We start from the raw sequence: 18359 nt of genomic DNA on the forward strand, positions 1-18359 counted from the left end.
TTTCTATGCACTTTAATTCTTTCAACCATCTTGCAAAAGTCATTTAATGACTGAGAAAACTGAAGCTCATACACTGAATCTGGAAACATCTGTGATTCACAGAATTATAAATTGTTAGAGCTAGAATTCCTTTTAAAGAATATCTGACCCATCCCCTTTGTGCCACAGGGGAGTAAACTGGGCCAAATCTAGACAGTAAATTAGTGTCAGTCTGGACTAAAGCGGGGACGCTTCTTCATACACACACACACACACACACACACACACATACACACATACTCATGTACACACATGCACACACATAGTTAATAAGGGAATATGTGAGTTAAAGTCTATTTTCCTATCTGTACATTTCCCATCCTTGGCACGTTTTTTCCTATTGTTTCACCTTTATTTTCTAGATAAAATAGTAAAAGATGACCTGAGACCTTGACTATATCCCATAGGAACAAGCCCACTCCCCAACCCACTCTGGCTACACTGCACAGATCAGTGCCCCATGCATGGCAGTGATAGGAGCAAAGACCCTTATTCTTGGTGGTTGTAACTTCCTCTGAGCCCCTTACAGGAAGTAGGTGATAAGGTACATGCCGGATGCCTCCTTTTCCCCACACCCTGGACTGCCTCAGCCCCAAAGCAGAGTTTCCTGTTACCAGTGCTGAATGCCACCTAGAGCAACTATGATGGAGGAAGAGCTCTGCCAGCCTCCTGTCCTTGGCAGAGCTGACTGCAAACCTTACTTCTCTTTTGTCTGATGTCTATGGATCAGTTTACTCTTAACAGTTAAACGCCTCTCTCATCACAAATTTATAAAAAATTATAATGGTTTCTTTTAAAGAATAAAAATTACAAAAAAACATTCTTAATTAAATAGAAGAGATATTCCCACTCCTTTCTTCACAGATAGCTGACAAAATTCAGGCCTTTTTGGTCTTTGTTTCTTCCCTTTAGAATACATTACAAATGCAGATAATGTCTGCTTTGGCTAAAGCTTGATTTCTTCCTGCCCTGAATTTAATCCGTCACATTTCAATGAGACAAGAGCAAAAGCTTCAATATTTAGTGAAAGGGGAAAACTTTTGAAGACAAGTGATGCTATGTAATTTATGGATGAATATCATAAACATGATGTTGAGTTGAAGAAAAAAATGGCAACCCACTCCAGTATTCTTGCCTGGAGAATCCCGTGGACAGAGGAGCCTGGTGGGCTGCTGTCCCTGGGGTTGCACAGAGTCGGACATGACTGAAGCGACTTAGCAGGCATGCGTGCATTGGAGAAGGAAATGGCAACTCACTCCAGTGTTCTTGGCCTGGAGAATCCCAGGGATGGAGGAGTCTGGTGGGCTGCCATCTATGGGGTTGCACAGAGTCGGACACAACTGAAGCGACTTAGCAGCAGCAGCAGCAGAAGCCAGACATAGATTCACTATTCACAATATCAAAGGTCAAAACAGCCCAAATGCTCAGCAACTTGTGCACAGATAAACAAAATGTGGTGTGATCCATACAAAAGAAGATTATGCAGCCATAAAAAGGAATGAAGTATTGATATATGTTACAAGTTGATGAACCTTATAAACAATATGCTAAGAGTAAAAATCCAGTCAAAAGAGACCACATGTTATACAATTTCATTTATGGAATTTCTAAACTAGGCAAATCTATAAAGAAGGCAAATTAATGTGGCAGGGGTGCAAATCATTATGAGGTGTTTTTTGGGAGAGATTAAAATATTCTAAAGTTAGATCATGGTGATGGTCGCATAACTCATTGATTTTGATAAAAAGCATTAAACTGTACACTTAAACAAGGATCATTTCATGGTATCTAAATTAGGCTTCAAAAGCTATTTTAAATTCTAATGAACTAATCTGGGATTTTTTTTTTTTTTTTTGGTGTCATATAGCTCAGCTTTACTTCAGAAATTGAATTCACTACTGATCCCAACATGGGGGAAGTCAAGTTTTTTAAAAGAATGATTTGCAAGCAAGTTAGAAGGGTCTTTCCTATTGCACTGGATAAACAGTTTACATTCATATCTGAGAAAAAGAAACTAAGAATCTGGTTAGTTCTCCTCTGGCCTAACCATGTCCAAGGTCATGCACACAATACATTGTGGACAATGTGGAAGGCTATAAGAGGTGTATAAGGTTACTCTATTGGTCCAGAAAGATTTACAACTCATTTTCTTACATTTAAAAAAAATTCATGAAGTACAGAATCATTAAAGTAAATTCTGTGTGTACAAAGACAGAATACTAGGACTGTCCTCGAATACTATGACATCTCATAAAAAGAAATGTAGTCGCTTTCTATATTTTCATCAGTTCTTCCCCCGCTTTTAGGCAACAGCTAGGGCAGCCCTACCTCACAACCTTGAGAAAGGAAGGTCAAGAGTAAAACAGAGACCTGAAGACTCAGGTGTCAGCTTCAAATTTCTTTCTTTTTCTAGTTTTAGTGAGATATAATTGACCAATGACATAAGTTGAAGGTATACAACTTAATGATTTGATTTATGTATATATTGCAAAATGTACAATAAATGTAGTTAACATTAATCTCCACACATAGCTACATTTTTTTTCTTGTGATGAGAACTTTTAAGGTCTTAAACAACTTTCAAATATACAATGCAGTATTGTTAACTACAGTCACCATATTGTACATGATGTTCCCCAAATTTATATTATAACTAGAAGTTTGTACTTTTTGACCACTTTCATCAAACTCCCCTACCCTCCACCACCCTCAAATTTCAAAATAGACTCTTGAAACTCCCAGCAGAGAGATGAAGAGTTTGGGGAAACTCAGAGAGCTTATGGAGTAAACTCTAGGTTTGGCAAGAACGCACAATCATGTAAGGGCCAACTGTCCCCTACACATGTTGCTCTGCAGGTTTAGGGCCACGTCAAAGGAAGCAGGTTACATTTCTGTGTGAGGATGAGCTTTCCAACTATGAGTGCTCTTTCAAAAGACAGAGACTACCCATCAGGAAGGTTATAAGTAAGAAATGTATATTTGGTTGAGTCAGTAGAGACAAAATCTGAATGTCCATAAGCCTTTTAAAAGTTCAGGCCCCAGGGTCCCAGTCCTGGAGATTCTAAGTGTATAGGTATCAAGAGGAGCGTGATCAACTGCTTGTGGTCATTGTTTTGCTTTGTCTTGTTTTGTGCTTTAGATTCTTCATGTGATTTTGTAATCATCAATAAAGTTTAGGGCACAGGGGGTTAGGCCAGATCAGTGATTTTCAACCAAGGGCGACTTTGTCCCCAAGCGAACATGTGACAATGTCTAGCATCCAGTTGATAGAGGCCAGGGATGCTGTTAAACATTCTATAATACACAGGACAGTCCCCTCAACCAAAAAATACTACGTCCCAAATGTCCATAGTACTGAGGTTGGGATAATTCTGGGGTAGAAAACCTTTCTGGGACCTTCTCTAACCCTGAGATTCTAGGATTCAAACAATTAGGATAACCATCTATGTGGACCTCACTATGTCTAAGTTAAGTGAACCACAGAAATAAGTTTTGCAAATGTCACCAGCACAGACTGACAGCTATATAGGAACAGAGCATTGGACACAAAGTACTCAAAATCAGAGTTAAGATTTTTAAAGGTCCTACCAGGAATGAATAAACTGGTGTCTCCATTTGTTTGTACTTATTTCATCAGCACTGGCAAAATGTCAGTGGGGTAGAGGGCATATTTTGGAGAATTCCCCCTTCTCTGCACTTCCCTCTTAGAACCAGCAGCTTCATGTTCTTTCTCCTTTTGCCCTGCAGCAAAAACAGCACTTGAAAAAGAGTCTACAGTATATATTCCCATTAAGGAACTGATGAATCTTCCTTGACAGAAATTTTGTGCCCTTATGGGGAATGGACAAGTGGCTTCTAACATTTGTTGAATGGAGGCACCATGGATAAGTAGAATGATCAAGGATTTTGCTCACCCACCACATTCAAGGTTCAAACTCCTGGTCTGCTCCCTACATTTGTAGGTCATGAGAAAATCACTTCAGCTCTGCAGCACTCAGCATCTTCATCAGGAAATTGAGGATAACAACATCTAATTTGCAATGTTGTGGTCAGGGCTAGATAATATCTGTAATGAGCCCCAGGAAGGCAGAATTTGCGTCTGTTTGCCTCTGTTTACTGTTTATGTCATCACTAGAATAGTCTTGGACCCACAGTAGGAGCTCAAAAAACGTCTCTTGAATGAATATGTGAAATGGTAGCCATTACTGCTGAGAGGCCACTTTGTGCCAAGCTGGCCTATGGTATTTCCTCCTTTCAAGGGCAAGAAAGTAGAGCTAGATACACAAACCTGATTTCCTGATCACTGATTTTTCATTCTTATTAACCATTCCAGGGCAAAGAAGGAGCCTTTATGGTACGAGATTCCAGGACTCCAGGGACATACACCGTGTCTGTTTTCACCAAGGCCATCGTAAGGTATGGTGCTAACTCAGCAAAGTGGGGAGGCATGGTACTGAGGTGGGTGATCAACAAGCCACACACAGCAATGTCAGACAGTGGATAAGGCAGAGGGGTCCTTAGAAACAGTGCATTGTCCCTGATCCCTCTGAGAAAACCAAGGCCAGGGAGATTAACAACATAACTGAACTCACTTAACTGGAAAATGACAGAGCTGGGCCTGTATGCCAGGTTCTTGCCCCAGTTAGTATACCTGAGTCCAGAGCCCTAATGAAATAAAATATCTAGTCCTGTATTTAATACAAGTTTATAACTTAATCCAAAGAAAAACAAAAAGATACTTTGCAAGCAAGAAAAAATGAATTCTAGTTCTGGCTCTGCTGATAAAACTACCCCCCATTTATTGAGTCCTTACTATGTGCAAGAACCTTATAGGTCATTTCCAACCATAATAAGCCCCAAAGGCAGGTACTACTATGCTCCTTTCACACACAGAGCTGATGGCCCCTTCTGAGGCAATAGAACACCAGAGGTCAAGCTGCCTTCATGTTCCAGCTGGTTGACTGCAAGACCCTCACCGCTGGTCTATGCTCCTCAGACCGCAGTCTTCTCTGTAAAACTGTCCAGAAGCCTAGCCAGGTCACAATTTTTTTTCTATCTAGAAAGTCAGTAAGAACTAAGCAGTGTGGCAATGACCAAAGTCCAGTAAGAGAAAAGGAATTTTTAAGGTGTCCTCAGGGAACAAACACTTTGGAGAAGGAAATGGCAACCCACTCCAATATTCTTGCCTGGGAAATCCTATGGACAGAGGAGCCTGCTGGCTATAGACCATGGGGTTGCAAAGAGTCGGACATGATTGAGCATCACACACAATGCAGGGAATACTTGCTGGAGGATGAAGGACCTCAGTAAGACTTGAAGCAAGAGCAGGGTGTAGCCAGGTGGTGAAGAGGAAGGGTCTGTCCAAGGTTGAGAAAAAAAGGTAATGCCCATCACCAAGGGGCCGTGCCTCTGCCATAGCTGGGGGACCGGGGGCTCCAAAAGGATGATGGGAAAAGAGTGAGAAATAAAGTCTGTGTTGGGAGTCCCTAAGACCACCCCAGATTCGGCGATTCATTAGGAAGGCTCAAGGACTCAGGATATGGTGCAAGGCTAAGACTTTTTACAGTGAAAGCATACAAAGCAAAAGCAGCACAAGGGAAAGGCACGTGGGGCAAAACCCAAAGAGAGCCAAATGCACGCTTTCAGGAGTCCTCTCCTAGTGGACTACACAGGACGTGCTCAATTCCTCCAGCAACAAGTGCCGTAACAGGGTGAAACGGTGTCACCAGGGAAGCTCACCAGAGACTCACACCCAAAGTTTTCACTGGTGGCTGGTCATGTAGGTACCCTCTGCCTGGCATGTAGCAAAATTCGAGACTCCCAGAAAAAAAGTAAATGTTGAGCATAAACCTCATTGTTTATGTAAACAATTTAGGCACATCCTTACCAGTTAGAGAATGGTGGAAACCCTTTTGAAATCCAAGTTCTCAGAAGCCAACCAAGTACCAACCTGGCAAGCAGATCCTGTTTATGAATGGCAGTCAAGGCAACTATGTTAACTCTGCTATGCAAAGTCAAATAAGTACAACGGGGTTGAGATGCTTTCTGAACATGTACTGATGATTAGTTAAATCCACACAGCAGAGAAGGCAAACATGCCATCCCCTGGGGGATGGATACAAGATCATGGGGGATGGATACAAGACCTTCCCCCATTTTGTGGTTTGGGGAGAAACATCACCAGTCCATCATGGGACCAATCACAACTGGGTCCAGACACACCCTCAGAATCTTCCTTCATACACCACTCAGGGCCAACCTGTCAAGACTGACATAAAAGTTAAAATATATCTGCCATGCTTGTGAGAGGGTAAAGAGCAAAGCTACTAGGATACTGCTACCAGTAGATATTTCTGTGTCCAAACATTGCTTCTTAGTAATGACTGCATGTCTCATTCGTTTAAGTGAGAACAACCCCTGTATAAAGCATTATCACATCAAAGAAACAAATGACAACCCCAAGCGATATTACGTGGCTGAAAAGTATGTGTTTGATTCCATCCCTCTCCTCATCAATTATCACCAGCACAACGGAGGAGGTGAGTTCTCAGGACAAGGGCAGAGGGGGGCCCTTGCAGGGGAACATGGAGAAAAGTGACAAACACCCGTCATTCCAGACAAACCAACTATAAATAGTAACGATTTATACCAATACCAAAGGATGCCAAATATTTGATTACATACTTTCCATTAGCAGATTTTGCTGCTAGAATCATGAGATTTCACCAACCACCTACCCACCTGCAATATTACAGGTCCTCTCAGGGAAAGTGTAATATCAGTGATTGTGGCTTTGGAATTTGTTTTCCAGAGTAAAAATAGCTCTTGCATTGGATTACACTTTTTTCTTCCTGGTGATTTGACTCAGACGGCTGCTTCAGTAAAGCTCTAACGACTGTCTTTCACTTTTTAATCAACCCAGGCCTGGTCACTAGACTCCGGTATCCAGTTTGCTCCTGGAGGCAGAAAGCCCCAGTCACCGCAGGGCTGAGATATGGTAAGAGTGCATTTGGGAATGGTATTCATTTACACTAACTCACATCCCTAAAGGTCTGGGGCAAATTGTGAATGGACTTCCCCAGACTTAAAATGATCATTAAACAAGTACACTATATATCTGGAGATGGTATACACAAATGAACATTTATAATGTGTGTAAGATAGATAGATAGACAGATGCACATTTATCTAGGTCATATCAATGAAGTGTTTGCTGAGCACCTACTCTGTACAGAGCACTCCACTCAGTGCTATGAGAAATCAATGCTATACCACTGTGTTCCTACCTATCTTCTAGAACGTCTGTATCATCTAGTTTATTGGCTATCAGTCCACTGCAGGTGCTATAAGCTAGCAGCATCCAGAAGTGTGTCCGCATAGCACTGTGTTAAAATTTTTTGAATGCTTTTAGGCAGGGCGTACATCTCCAGGGCCATGGGCCTTACTTTTCCTTCCTCCCCTATGAAACCACTTCACCCCCTTGTACTTTCTGCCTGGAACCTGAAGGCATTTGGGGATGCAAACATACCCTGATCCAAACTGTGCTGGCTGAGGAGAAGGCTGATGTAACTTTCATGTTGTATCTTTTAGATTGGTGGTCCTCAAACTTCAGTGGGCATTCAAGTTGTCTAGGATGCTTATGAAAAGTATTGACTCCTGGCCCCAACCCAGCACCTACCAAAATGCAATCCCTGACGGTTGGGCCCTGGAGTTGCATTTTCAGCAAAGGCCTTGGGTGATTCTGACACCAGGGGTTAGAGGGTGATACTTTGAGAAATGTCGCTATGGGCTCCTCATCTGTAAACAGCACCATGTCTGCACACTGTGGGTGCTTGGTACTGTTTCCTGTTGAGTCTCTGCCTCAAAGAGGTAGAAACTGAACTGTTTATGGTACTAGACCAAGCGTCAGGAGAGGATAGTGTCCCTCAGCCTCCTGAAAAAAATAAAGTAACTCTAATACCTATAGAATCCTAATGTGTTCATGCTGGGTGGAAGCCCAGGGAGTATTTTATGAACCCATTCATTTTTGTCAGCATGGAGGTTGAGATTCAGATTCTTTTTACTCATTTATTGAGCATTTGTTGAGTGCCTACCTTGTTCTAAACCGTGTGCTGGCCTGCACCTCTGTACCACTCCTCTTGGAATCCACTACCTTACCCTTACCTCTGCTAAGGCCTAACAAGTTTTGTCTACAAAATGGATGCTCTTGATGGATAAATGAATGAATGAATGACCAATTCAAATAAAATTTGCTCTACATGAAAAATGACAATAACAATTTTCAATCATGTATAGGAAATGATTGGGACCTGAGAACCCTTTGATTGACTTTAATCTCTCAAGTGATGCCATCCTCCTTCCTCTTTCCATGTAATCATCCCCACACACATTTTTTCATGGTTTTTGGGGCATATTCTACGTTATTATTTGGGAAAGAAGATAATTTTACCTATCTATAGTTCTAAGTACAAGGGCTTATACCATCTTTGAGCTACATTAACGAGAGTCTAACATTCCATATAGAGCAGTATAGTTTCCTGGTAGTCCTATACCCCGTATCTACTGCTTGCCAACTCTGGAAACCCCTCTCTTTCTCTTCCAGGGAAATGGGTGATTGATCCCTCGGAGCTCACTTTTGTGCAGGAGATTGGCAGTGGGCAGTTTGGGTTGGTGCATCTTGGCTACTGGCTCAACAAGGACAAGGTGGCCATCAAAACCATTCAAGAAGGGGCTATGTCAGAAGAGGACTTCATTGAGGAGGCTGAAGTCATGATGTGAGTGGCCTAAACAACAGCACACAGAGAGCACTGTGATCTTTAAACACCATTCTAACATCATCTTATGCCACCTCCCTACCCAAGTCCAGCGATGGCTTCCTATGGCATGGAGAATAACATCAAGCTCCTCACTGTGATCGAGAAGGCCTTCCACGGTCTGGCCCTGCCCACTCCTTAACTACATTCCTACCCATCTCTCCTCTGGTTCCACGCACGCCAGTCACACTGACCTTCGTTGTCCTCACACACACCAGCTGAGTCCATGCCATTCTTCAGCTCAATGAGACATTTTTGTTTGAGGGAGGGAGTGTATTGGGAAACTGAATTTTGAGTTGAGACCATCTCAACTCTTGCCATTTTTCTCCAGGAAACTCTCTCACCCCAAACTAGTCCAGCTCTATGGAGTATGCCTGGAGCAGGCCCCCATCTGCCTGGTGTTTGAGTTCATGGAACACGGCTGCCTGTCAGATTACCTGCGTAGCCAGAGGGGGCTCTTTGCTGCGGAGACCCTGCTGGGCATGTGTCTGGACGTGTGTGAGGGCATGGCCTACCTGGAAGAGGCATGTGTCATCCACAGAGACTTGGTAAGAGGATGCAGGGCAAAACCCTACAAGTTCAGGGTGAAGGGGCATGTCCCACTGAAATGCAGAACTACCAAGACTGGGAACGCAAGAATCAATTAAAAGGCACAAGCTTTCTTCCTTCCCGTTGCAACTTCTTCCTTCCTCCACCCACTGTGGGAGGTCCTCATGGGACTCAGTTCTGGGCTCTATTCCCAACCCCACCTCTAACTTTCACTCTCTGAGTTGGAGTTTACATTCTTCCAAAATGAAGCTAACAGCCGCTCCTCTTAACCTCTCTATGCCTCCACATCCTCTTGGTAAAATAAGAGAAGTTGACAAGTACATGCTTTCTTAAGATGCTATCCAAGGATCTATCAGGATCACATTGGGGTGATCCTAGAACCAACCTCAGAATTTCTGGTGGTTGAGGCTCAGGAATATTCATTTTAACATGTCCACCCCATGGAATTTGCAGGCACATTAGAACTTAAGACTCACTAGATCTTTTATCAGTAGTTCAGTTCAGTTCAGTTCAGTTCAGTCACTCAGTTGTATCCAATTCTTTGCAACCCCATGAATCACAGCACTCCAGGCCTCCCTGTCCATCACCAACTCCCGGAGTTTACTCAAACTCATGTCCATTGAGTCGGTGATGCCATCCAGCCATCTCATCCTTCGTCATCCCCTTCTCCTCCTGCCCTCAATCCCTCCCAGCATCAGGGTCTTTTCCAATGAGTCAACTCTTCACTTGAGGTGGCCAAAGTACTGGAGTTTCAGCTTCAGCATCAGTCCTTCCAATGAACACCCAGGACTGATCTTGTTTAGGATGGACTGGTTGGATCTCCTTGCAGTCCAAGGGATTCAGGAAGGGGTCTTCAAATCCGACACTCTGTGACATGAATTAGGGACCATGTCATCTCCCTATTGAGGAATAGTTTTAAGAGAATTAGCAACCTCAATACATTCTTACTTTAGTCAGATGGATGACAGTTTCTTCATACTATCCCTAAGGTTAACATCAGGTTGCACTGGAGCTTATAATTGGTTACACAACACCATGGATTTCTCTTCTGATTAGGATCCCAGGAATGAAGATGAAAGATGAGATTTACTCACCCTGATAAAAAGACCTTACTCATTCAGTTTCCATCACACACTAGTGATGCTTAATTAACATTTGTGAAGCTCCTTATTGCTCCCATATAAGCAAAGCACTGTGATTATAGGAGACTCCTTAATTACTGATTACTCACCAAGTTTTCTTTATCCTTTTGTTTGCTTGTCTCTGCTCCAGGCTGCCCGGAATTGTTTAGTTGGGGAAAACCAAGTTATCAAGGTGTCTGACTTTGGGATGACAAGGTAACATGGGGATATGGTACCAGCAAAGTCTCAGGAATGGGACGCAGGGCCCCAGGACACTCGGACCATCTCTCTCCTCTCTCTTCCCAGGTTCGTCCTTGATGACCAATACACCAGTTCCACAGGCACCAAGTTCCCAGTGAAGTGGGCATCTCCGGAAGTCTTCTCTTTCAGTCGCTACAGCAGCAAGTCAGATGTGTGGTCATTTGGTGAGTATCATTCTGGCCCCACACCCACACAACCTGGGACTGTGCAACAGCTGTTTTATTTGTCCAATTGCTGGGATGGTGAAGGCATCCCGGTGAGAGTCTACAGACTCATTATTGTATTTATTCTTGGTTATTTTTGAAATGGGGGTAAAAATAAAAATGAAAAAAAGGATACTATGACAGCTGCTGTGAGATCAAGAGATGGAGGAATCAGAAGATTAGAATATGAGTTCCTGGAAGGCAGGAACCATGTTTTTTTCCAACATTATGCTTATTCCCACATTTAACCCTCAGTAAGTATACTACCCATTCATTCAACAATGATTTTTTGAGTATCTACTACATGCCAGGGGCTAATTTGGGTGCTCACAAAGCATTGTTACATAGGATAGAAAAGATTCCTGTTCTCTTGGAGCCAAATTTTAAGGAGAGGTAACAGTCACATAAACAAGCTAACAAATATGTGTGTAAAGTCAAGTCAGGGAGTAGTAAGCAAGTGCTATGAATAAAACAAAGCAGTAAATAGGGCAAAGAGTGACTGTATGGAGCAAATGGAGCAAAGGTCTGTATTAAATAGCAGGATCCATCCAGGAAGGCCTCTCTGAGACTCTCTGTGACTGTTGAGCAGAGAGCTGAATGATGAGAGGAAGATGTCTCCATTTGAAAATCCAGGAAACAGTGTCTCTAACAAAGGCAGCAGCAAGTGCCAATGTTTGGTGTGTCCAAAAAAAAGGTAGTACTGACTTAGCAGGAGAAATATAGGCAATGAAATTGGCTGGCCATGGTAAGGAATTCGATTTCTCATAAGTGCAAATGGGCATGAATGAAAGAATGAATGATGCCCGTGGAACAAGAAGCACTAAATGTTCCTGCTGGAAGCGTCATATCTTTGTAGATCATAGCCTGTGCATATTAAAGTGTGCACAAATCTATACTGGACAACCTCTTTGATCTGGAGTGTAAGAAGGATTCTACTTTGGACAGGAATGGTTTGGAGTTTGATGTTGTCATTCTGTATGAAGGGAAGATTTGCCAAGTATATTGACTAGTAGGAGAAACCAGGGAGAAGACTAATTAAATCCCTTAGGAAAAGAACTAATTAGTCTTCTTCAGTACTTTAGAATATCCATTTCCAACAGCCAAGTGGTATGTTTATTTTGAGTCCTTCTAAATTGTTCCTTGGACTTCTCAGGTGGCTCAGTGGTAAAGAATACACCTGTCAATGCAGAGGACCGAGGTTTGAGCCCTGGGTCAGTAAGATCTCCTGGAGAAGGGAATGGCAACCCACTACAGTATTCTTGCCTGGGAAATCCCATGGATAGAGGAGCCTGGCAGGCTACAGTCCACGGGGTCACAAAAGAGACAGATATGACTTAGCTACTAAACCACAACAACAACAAAAGTTGTTCCTTAAAGTAGTTCCTCTGTTCAACAGGCCTCGTTATGACTTTGATAATCAAACTGAAGGTATAGAATGAACTCAGAAGAAATAAAACTGCACTAGAGCAACCTCAGATCCTCTTTTCCCCAGTGCATACAACTAGGAAGGGTGTGGCCACTCTCCATGGGTACGGCTGGTCATGTTGCACCAAGTCAGTTGTTCCATAAAGAAACGTTGACAGCCATGGCCACTTTGTCACATTCACCCATGACTCAGGATGGTGTTTATTCTGCCACAGGTTGTCAGCCTAGGACTTTGCTGCTGCATCTTATAATTAGAGGATTGAGCTTAAAGTCTGTCCCTTCCTAGGACGTGTCATCTGAAGTGTCCAAAGATGAGACTGACTGATGGAAGCAGAGTAGGAAGGGTGAGAAAATGGGAGACAACCCTGAGAAACAGAAATGTGGATGGAGGAGAGCTCGCTGCCTGCCTCAAGGCCATTGGGCTTTGTCATTCATTTTAAGGTTTTTGCCCTAATGAACTACACTATTTTAAACAAGCCAACTAACCTCTTTGGGGCCTTACTCAGTTCCTCAACGTATCACAAGGTTTGCATAAAAGCAATTGTTTTCCAGCCAGCTTTGAGCAGCAAACCCCCATTTTCCAAAGAAATCTCACTAGAAATCCTGGCATCTTGGGGTGTTAAATAAGCTTATTTACTGAATTTCCCCAAACTCCTGAGGCACCTCTGAGGCTCTCTCAGAAATTCTCATCCAGTTGTCTGGACTGGGCCCCAGGATCTGCCACTGGAACAAATTTCTGAGATGATTTTTCAAGACTTCAGATGCTTGAGGGATCATATTTTGCAAAATTCTTCCCTTGAGTTCTCTGGACTCTGTTTTGAAAACTACTGGATTAGGTGACCGGCAAGTTCTGCTCCCACTCTGACATCCGATGAATAGATATGAGTACATAGTAAAGTTGAGTGTAACGTTTCTACTGAAGGCAAAAAAGGAAAAGTGATTAAATCAGAGATCAAAAATAGACAACCTGAAGAGTTTTGCTTATTTAACACAGTATTTTTTTAATCAAATTGAGTTTATATTTTAAAACTACCAATTTATGATTTACCTTTTAAAATAAATCAGAAAAATGTGCCAATCCTGAGCCCTCATTCCCAACTGCCCTATTCTTGTTGGAGCTAAATCACAGCTCTCCCTTTGGGGACAGAAGTTTGACTTCTGGTTTTCCACAGTCCTCACTAGTCCCTGTTATGCAGACTTCATTTACTCTATTCATCTACATCATGTGCAGACATTTGAGTTTATATCCCCTGCAAGCTTTAGTTGTAGCATTTGAGATAGATATAACAAAGGGCTGAGCTTGAACATTCTTCAGTTGGGAAATCTCTGTTCTTCAGAAATAGTACGGGCCTAATAAGCCCTAGGTGGTTTGACATTATAATTTCTGGTGGTAAAGACTTGAATTTTAACGTCAAAGAGTCTGTGATTTCTAGATGTGAGTTTGTTTGTTATCTATGAACTTTATCACTACCTGTTTTGATTCACTATTTCTCATAGGTGTGCTGATGTGGGAAGTATTCAGTGAAGGCAAAATCCCATATGAAAACCGAAGCAACTCAGAGGTGGTAGAAGACATCACCACTGGATTTCGGTTATACAAGCCCCGACTGGCCTCCCAGCCTATCTACCAGATCATGAATCATTGTTGGAAAGAGGTCAGTAAAGGAAGTGGTTTCCCCTTCTCCCTCCCCCACATTATAATCTGTAACTTCAGGGTCTGCCCCCATCCTCAAAGAAAGGAACCCTCTCAGAGGATGAGGCAGTAGGGATGACAAAACAGATTAGCAAGAAAATGACATTGAGCACCTATTAACTGAAGGAGTTCCCTATCTCTAGAAGAGCTGGCAGAGATCTTAAATATTATTTTATTTGCAATATAATGGTACAAGCCATCAACATACTGTCAGAGAGGAAAAGGGGGTAGATCTGATTACATTTGTGTGGGCCTATTTCTGGGATCCTAACTCTACTCCATTTATCTGTCTATTCTTTCACCAACACCACAGCCTCTTGATTACTAAAGCTTCACTGTAAGTTTTAAAGTCAAGGAGTGTCAGTCCTTTAACCGTGTTCATCTTGCTCAGTATTGTGTTGGCTATTTTGAGTCTTTTACCTTTCCATGTAAACCTTGGGGGGGGGGAAACCTTAGGGGTTTCCCTGGTGGCTCAGACAGTAAAGAATCCACCTGCAATGCGGGAGACCTGGGTTCAATCCCTGGGTTGGGAAGATCCCCTGGAGGAGGGCATGGCAACCCGCTCCAGTATTCTTACCTGGAGAATCCCCATGGACAGAGGAACCTGGTGAGCTATAGTCCATGGGGTCCCAAAGAGTCGGACATGACTGAGTAACTAAACACAGCACAGCACATAAACCTTAGAGTCATTTTGTCAGTTATCTACAAAATAAGTTGCTCGATTCTTACTGTGATTGTGTTGAATCTATAGAAAAAGTTGAAAACAAATGTAACCTTAACAATATAAAGTCTTCCTATACACAAACATGGAATATTTCTCCATTTACTTAGATCTTCTTTGATATCTTGTTTTAGAATTTTATATTTTTCCTAGCATAGATCCTATACACATTTTATGAGATTTATACCCAAATATTTACTTTTTTGATGTTATTTAGCATTTATTTATGTTACATTTTATATATGACTTTATTTCATTCTCTCAACAATCTTATGAGATAGATAATATTATTATCCTCATTTTACAGATAAAAAACTGAGGTTCAAAGATGTTAAGTAACCTATTCAAGGTCACACAGCTAAGTGGAAAAGCTGAAATTCAAAAGCAGGACATATTTTGATTCCAAAATGCCGCTGTTAACAACTAAGACACAATGCCCTCAAATACAACATATACAGAAACATATTTAAAAATCAGTAAAAAGTATTGCTGTTTAATTCTGGTTTGTTTTGGAATTAGCTATAACACACAAGTACAAGGAAATCACTGAGTAACCTTTCTTTCTCTTCCTAGAAACCAGAAGACCGGCCACCTTTCTCCAGACTCTTGAGTCAACTGGCTGAAATTGCAGAATTGGGGCTTTAAAAGAGACTCAGTGCTAGGCCACGGGCTACAGATCCTGAGTGGGGGAAGGAGGTCTTCCCTCCACAGAGCATTAAAAGCTGCCACCAGCCCAGGACTCCCCAGAGGCAACTGGCCTGTTGCGCCAGTCCCTAAGCTGCCACGGAGGCAGTGGCCTGCTACAGGCTGGCGCCAGGCCACAGGCAAAAGGCTCAGCCCCTGCGCTGGGAGTGGGGCCAGAGCAGCAGTGATGTCCCTACCCTTCCTCCGGCCTCTTCTCCTGCGTAATGCACAAACCTCAACCAACAGCTTTAAGGCAACACTTCTTGCACTTCTTAGAGAAAGGGAGAGATGGTGTAGGACCCTGGATTATTACCTTCATTATTATTTTAAACATGGACCTAAAGTTCATGGTCAAGGGAATCTTTATTTGACCCAGCAATACAGAATCCCAGAATATGGGGCGAGATGATCAAGAAGCATGACAATTTCTCAAGGAGAACTAGTGAGTTAATTAAAGTCACAAAGAGTAAGCTCTGCCTCTGTGATGCTGTCAGCCACAGCTTCCTGCCTCAGAGGATGATGGAACAACTGCTTACCTCAGAGACCGGATATGCTGAGAAGTAGCTTTGTGAGGTTTTACTCATAGAGCACACTGCCACCTCTCTCCTTGAAGAGAGCATGATGGACTGGGGTGAACAATTCTGATCCCACTGCTGGAGCATTGGGTATCTGGCGTCTGGGCAGAAAGAGGGCATCAGATGATGGAATCACCTGATACAGGGAAATGCCTTAGGCTGTTACCACTTGGATGCTCATCTTTAGTACCAAGTCAAGCAGGTGATTCTGCCTCCCCTTTCATGCCGAATGCTTCGGCAGGCATCCTGGGGGCGGGTGCGGGGGGAAACCATGGCTTCTGTAAACAATCAGACCCCTCTCTGCATTCTTCCATCCTCATCAACAGAGTGCAGACTTGTGCCAGGCACTGTGGCCTGCCAGAGAAACTGAAGCTTGTTTCGGCCCTAGAGATTTGCAACTTCAAGGTTGAGACTTCAAGTCTCCCTAAATTCTAAGGGAGGAACAAGAGGTCTGTTCTTGCTCAAACCATCTGGAAGGAAACTGAGTCAGGTACTGAGTCGGGGGCTTCCAAGATGCACAAGGATGCCTCTTGTTATTGAGCACCTCAATATGCAAAGTGCAAATGTACGGAGCTACAGGACTTATCTGCAGAATCTCAGTTCACCCTGAGTTTACACCCACACTGTGAGGTATTATCAACAATCCTATTTTACAGACAATGGAACTTCGGCTTTGAAAAGCTTGGACACCTGCCTGAAGCAACAGAGCTAGGAAGTATTAATATAGAGCCCACCTCTGTCTGACTCCAATGCAGTTTCTCTATTTTTATTCAATACCGCCTCCTATTGAGGGTCAAAGAGATTGCAGAAGAGATAAGTACAGCAGAGGGGAAGAACCAGTAAAGAAGCCCACACAGCACCATCAGCAAGTAAAGTTGATCCTGTATAGAGCAGTGTGGTTGTCGATGTAGCCCTTCAACTTGGAATAGAATCTTTATTTCCTCATCTATATCCTCACCTTCCTTAGAGTTAATGACTTTGGAGTTATTAAAGGAGTAATTAGCCCTTTGATTCACTCGACCCACCAGAGGAATACTGCAAGAAGCTGTTTATAGATGGGCTTCAAAGTGGCTTTAAAAGATCCTCCTGCAGAAGTATAAAACTTCCTTTAATTATCACTTCAACTTTGAACTGGTCGCGGTCTTCTTGGACACTTTCTGAGGAAGGGTATTCCCTGATGTGAGAGAGATTTAATTTTCCTACGGTGTTCAGATAAAACTCTCAGAGCAATTACTGGATGGTGTTGAAGTCAACTCTTTCTAAATCATGTGATGCAGACGCACAACTTTTAACTATAACTATTGTGACACTGGTAGCTTCAAAATAAAACTATCATTCAGAAGATGACATTCCTCAACTTATCCAAAATCATCCCTGTTTACTTTTCTGGCATTTTTGTGCATTCTTTTTTGGACCCTTTAATTAGAGATGATTTCTGGAACATCAAGCCTAGAAGGAAAACATCAGAATTGACTGATTTTCTGTGGTATGGTTTAGAATGATTCTCCCCTGCATGGTATTATCTTGTTCAAGCTCAGATTCATTGAAGCTTTAACTCAACACGTGTCAAGAGTTTAGCTCTCAGTGTCCTGGAAAATGGACTTCCTGCCTGTTTGGCATTTTTCCCCCTCTCACATTTTGAAAATGGTGCCATGTGTTTACAGGGAATTCCCCTATGCAAAGTTTTGGTTCTAGATGCATTTGATAGATTCTGCATTGTGTCCTTTTGAAACTATATATTTATGTTTTACTAGAGTGAATATTTATTACTGTACAGTCATTCACAATTAAAATGTTACAAATATCTCCTATGCTTTGTAAAGCTCACCAAGTTAAAGGCTGGGTCTAGCAAATAAAGTTGTGCATTTTAGTGAATATCGTATCTATAGCCTGGGTCCATATTTAGCCAAATGTCAGACAACCAAAAGTTTTCCTTAAATAATAATGGTTATATAGTTTCACATTACACAGACAAGTAAAGACTATATATCACTTAACATTTTTTTCATCAAGCAAATATCAAATGCTTCCTATGTTCCTTTGTTTGTTCCTTCCTATGTTTTGTCTTTGCAGAAACAAAAATGAAAAAGACACAGTCTTTACTTTTAAAAGACATTCCAGGTATGGTTGAGAAGGCGAACATATACACAAGCAAAATTATAATACAGGAATTAGAACAACAACAGAAATAAGGTCAAAGTAGAGAAGAGCTCAGAAAAAGTGATGGAATCTCTCAGACAAAGGGCAATGTCAGTAGAAACTTTCTAGAATCTTG

The 18359-nt window shown here is 42.2% G+C and overlaps 1 protein-coding gene across 1 annotated transcript in view; it reads left to right on the forward strand.

The window, feature by feature from the left end:
* The window catches only part of ITK (IL2 inducible T cell kinase), a 63468-nt gene extending 45509 nt beyond the window's left edge, over nt 1–17959 (forward strand). Inside the window, exons 9-17 of the mRNA XM_043913409.1 lie at nt 4373–4455; nt 6445–6578; nt 6962–7036; nt 8642–8813; nt 9184–9400; nt 10674–10738; nt 10829–10947; nt 13909–14066; nt 15399–17959. Of these exons, the coding sequence (XP_043769344.1) occupies nt 4373–4455; nt 6445–6578; nt 6962–7036; nt 8642–8813; nt 9184–9400; nt 10674–10738; nt 10829–10947; nt 13909–14066; nt 15399–15470 (1095 nt within the window). The 3' untranslated portion in view covers nt 15471–17959. The remainder of the gene's footprint in view (nt 1–4372; nt 4456–6444; nt 6579–6961; nt 7037–8641; nt 8814–9183; nt 9401–10673; nt 10739–10828; nt 10948–13908; nt 14067–15398) is intronic.
* Nucleotides 17960–18359: the final 400 nt, after the last annotated feature.

The sequence above is a fragment of the Cervus elaphus genome, chromosome 9, assembly GCF_910594005.1.
Source record: "Cervus elaphus chromosome 9, mCerEla1.1, whole genome shotgun sequence".
Lineage (NCBI taxonomy): Eukaryota > Metazoa > Chordata > Mammalia > Artiodactyla > Cervidae > Cervus > Cervus elaphus.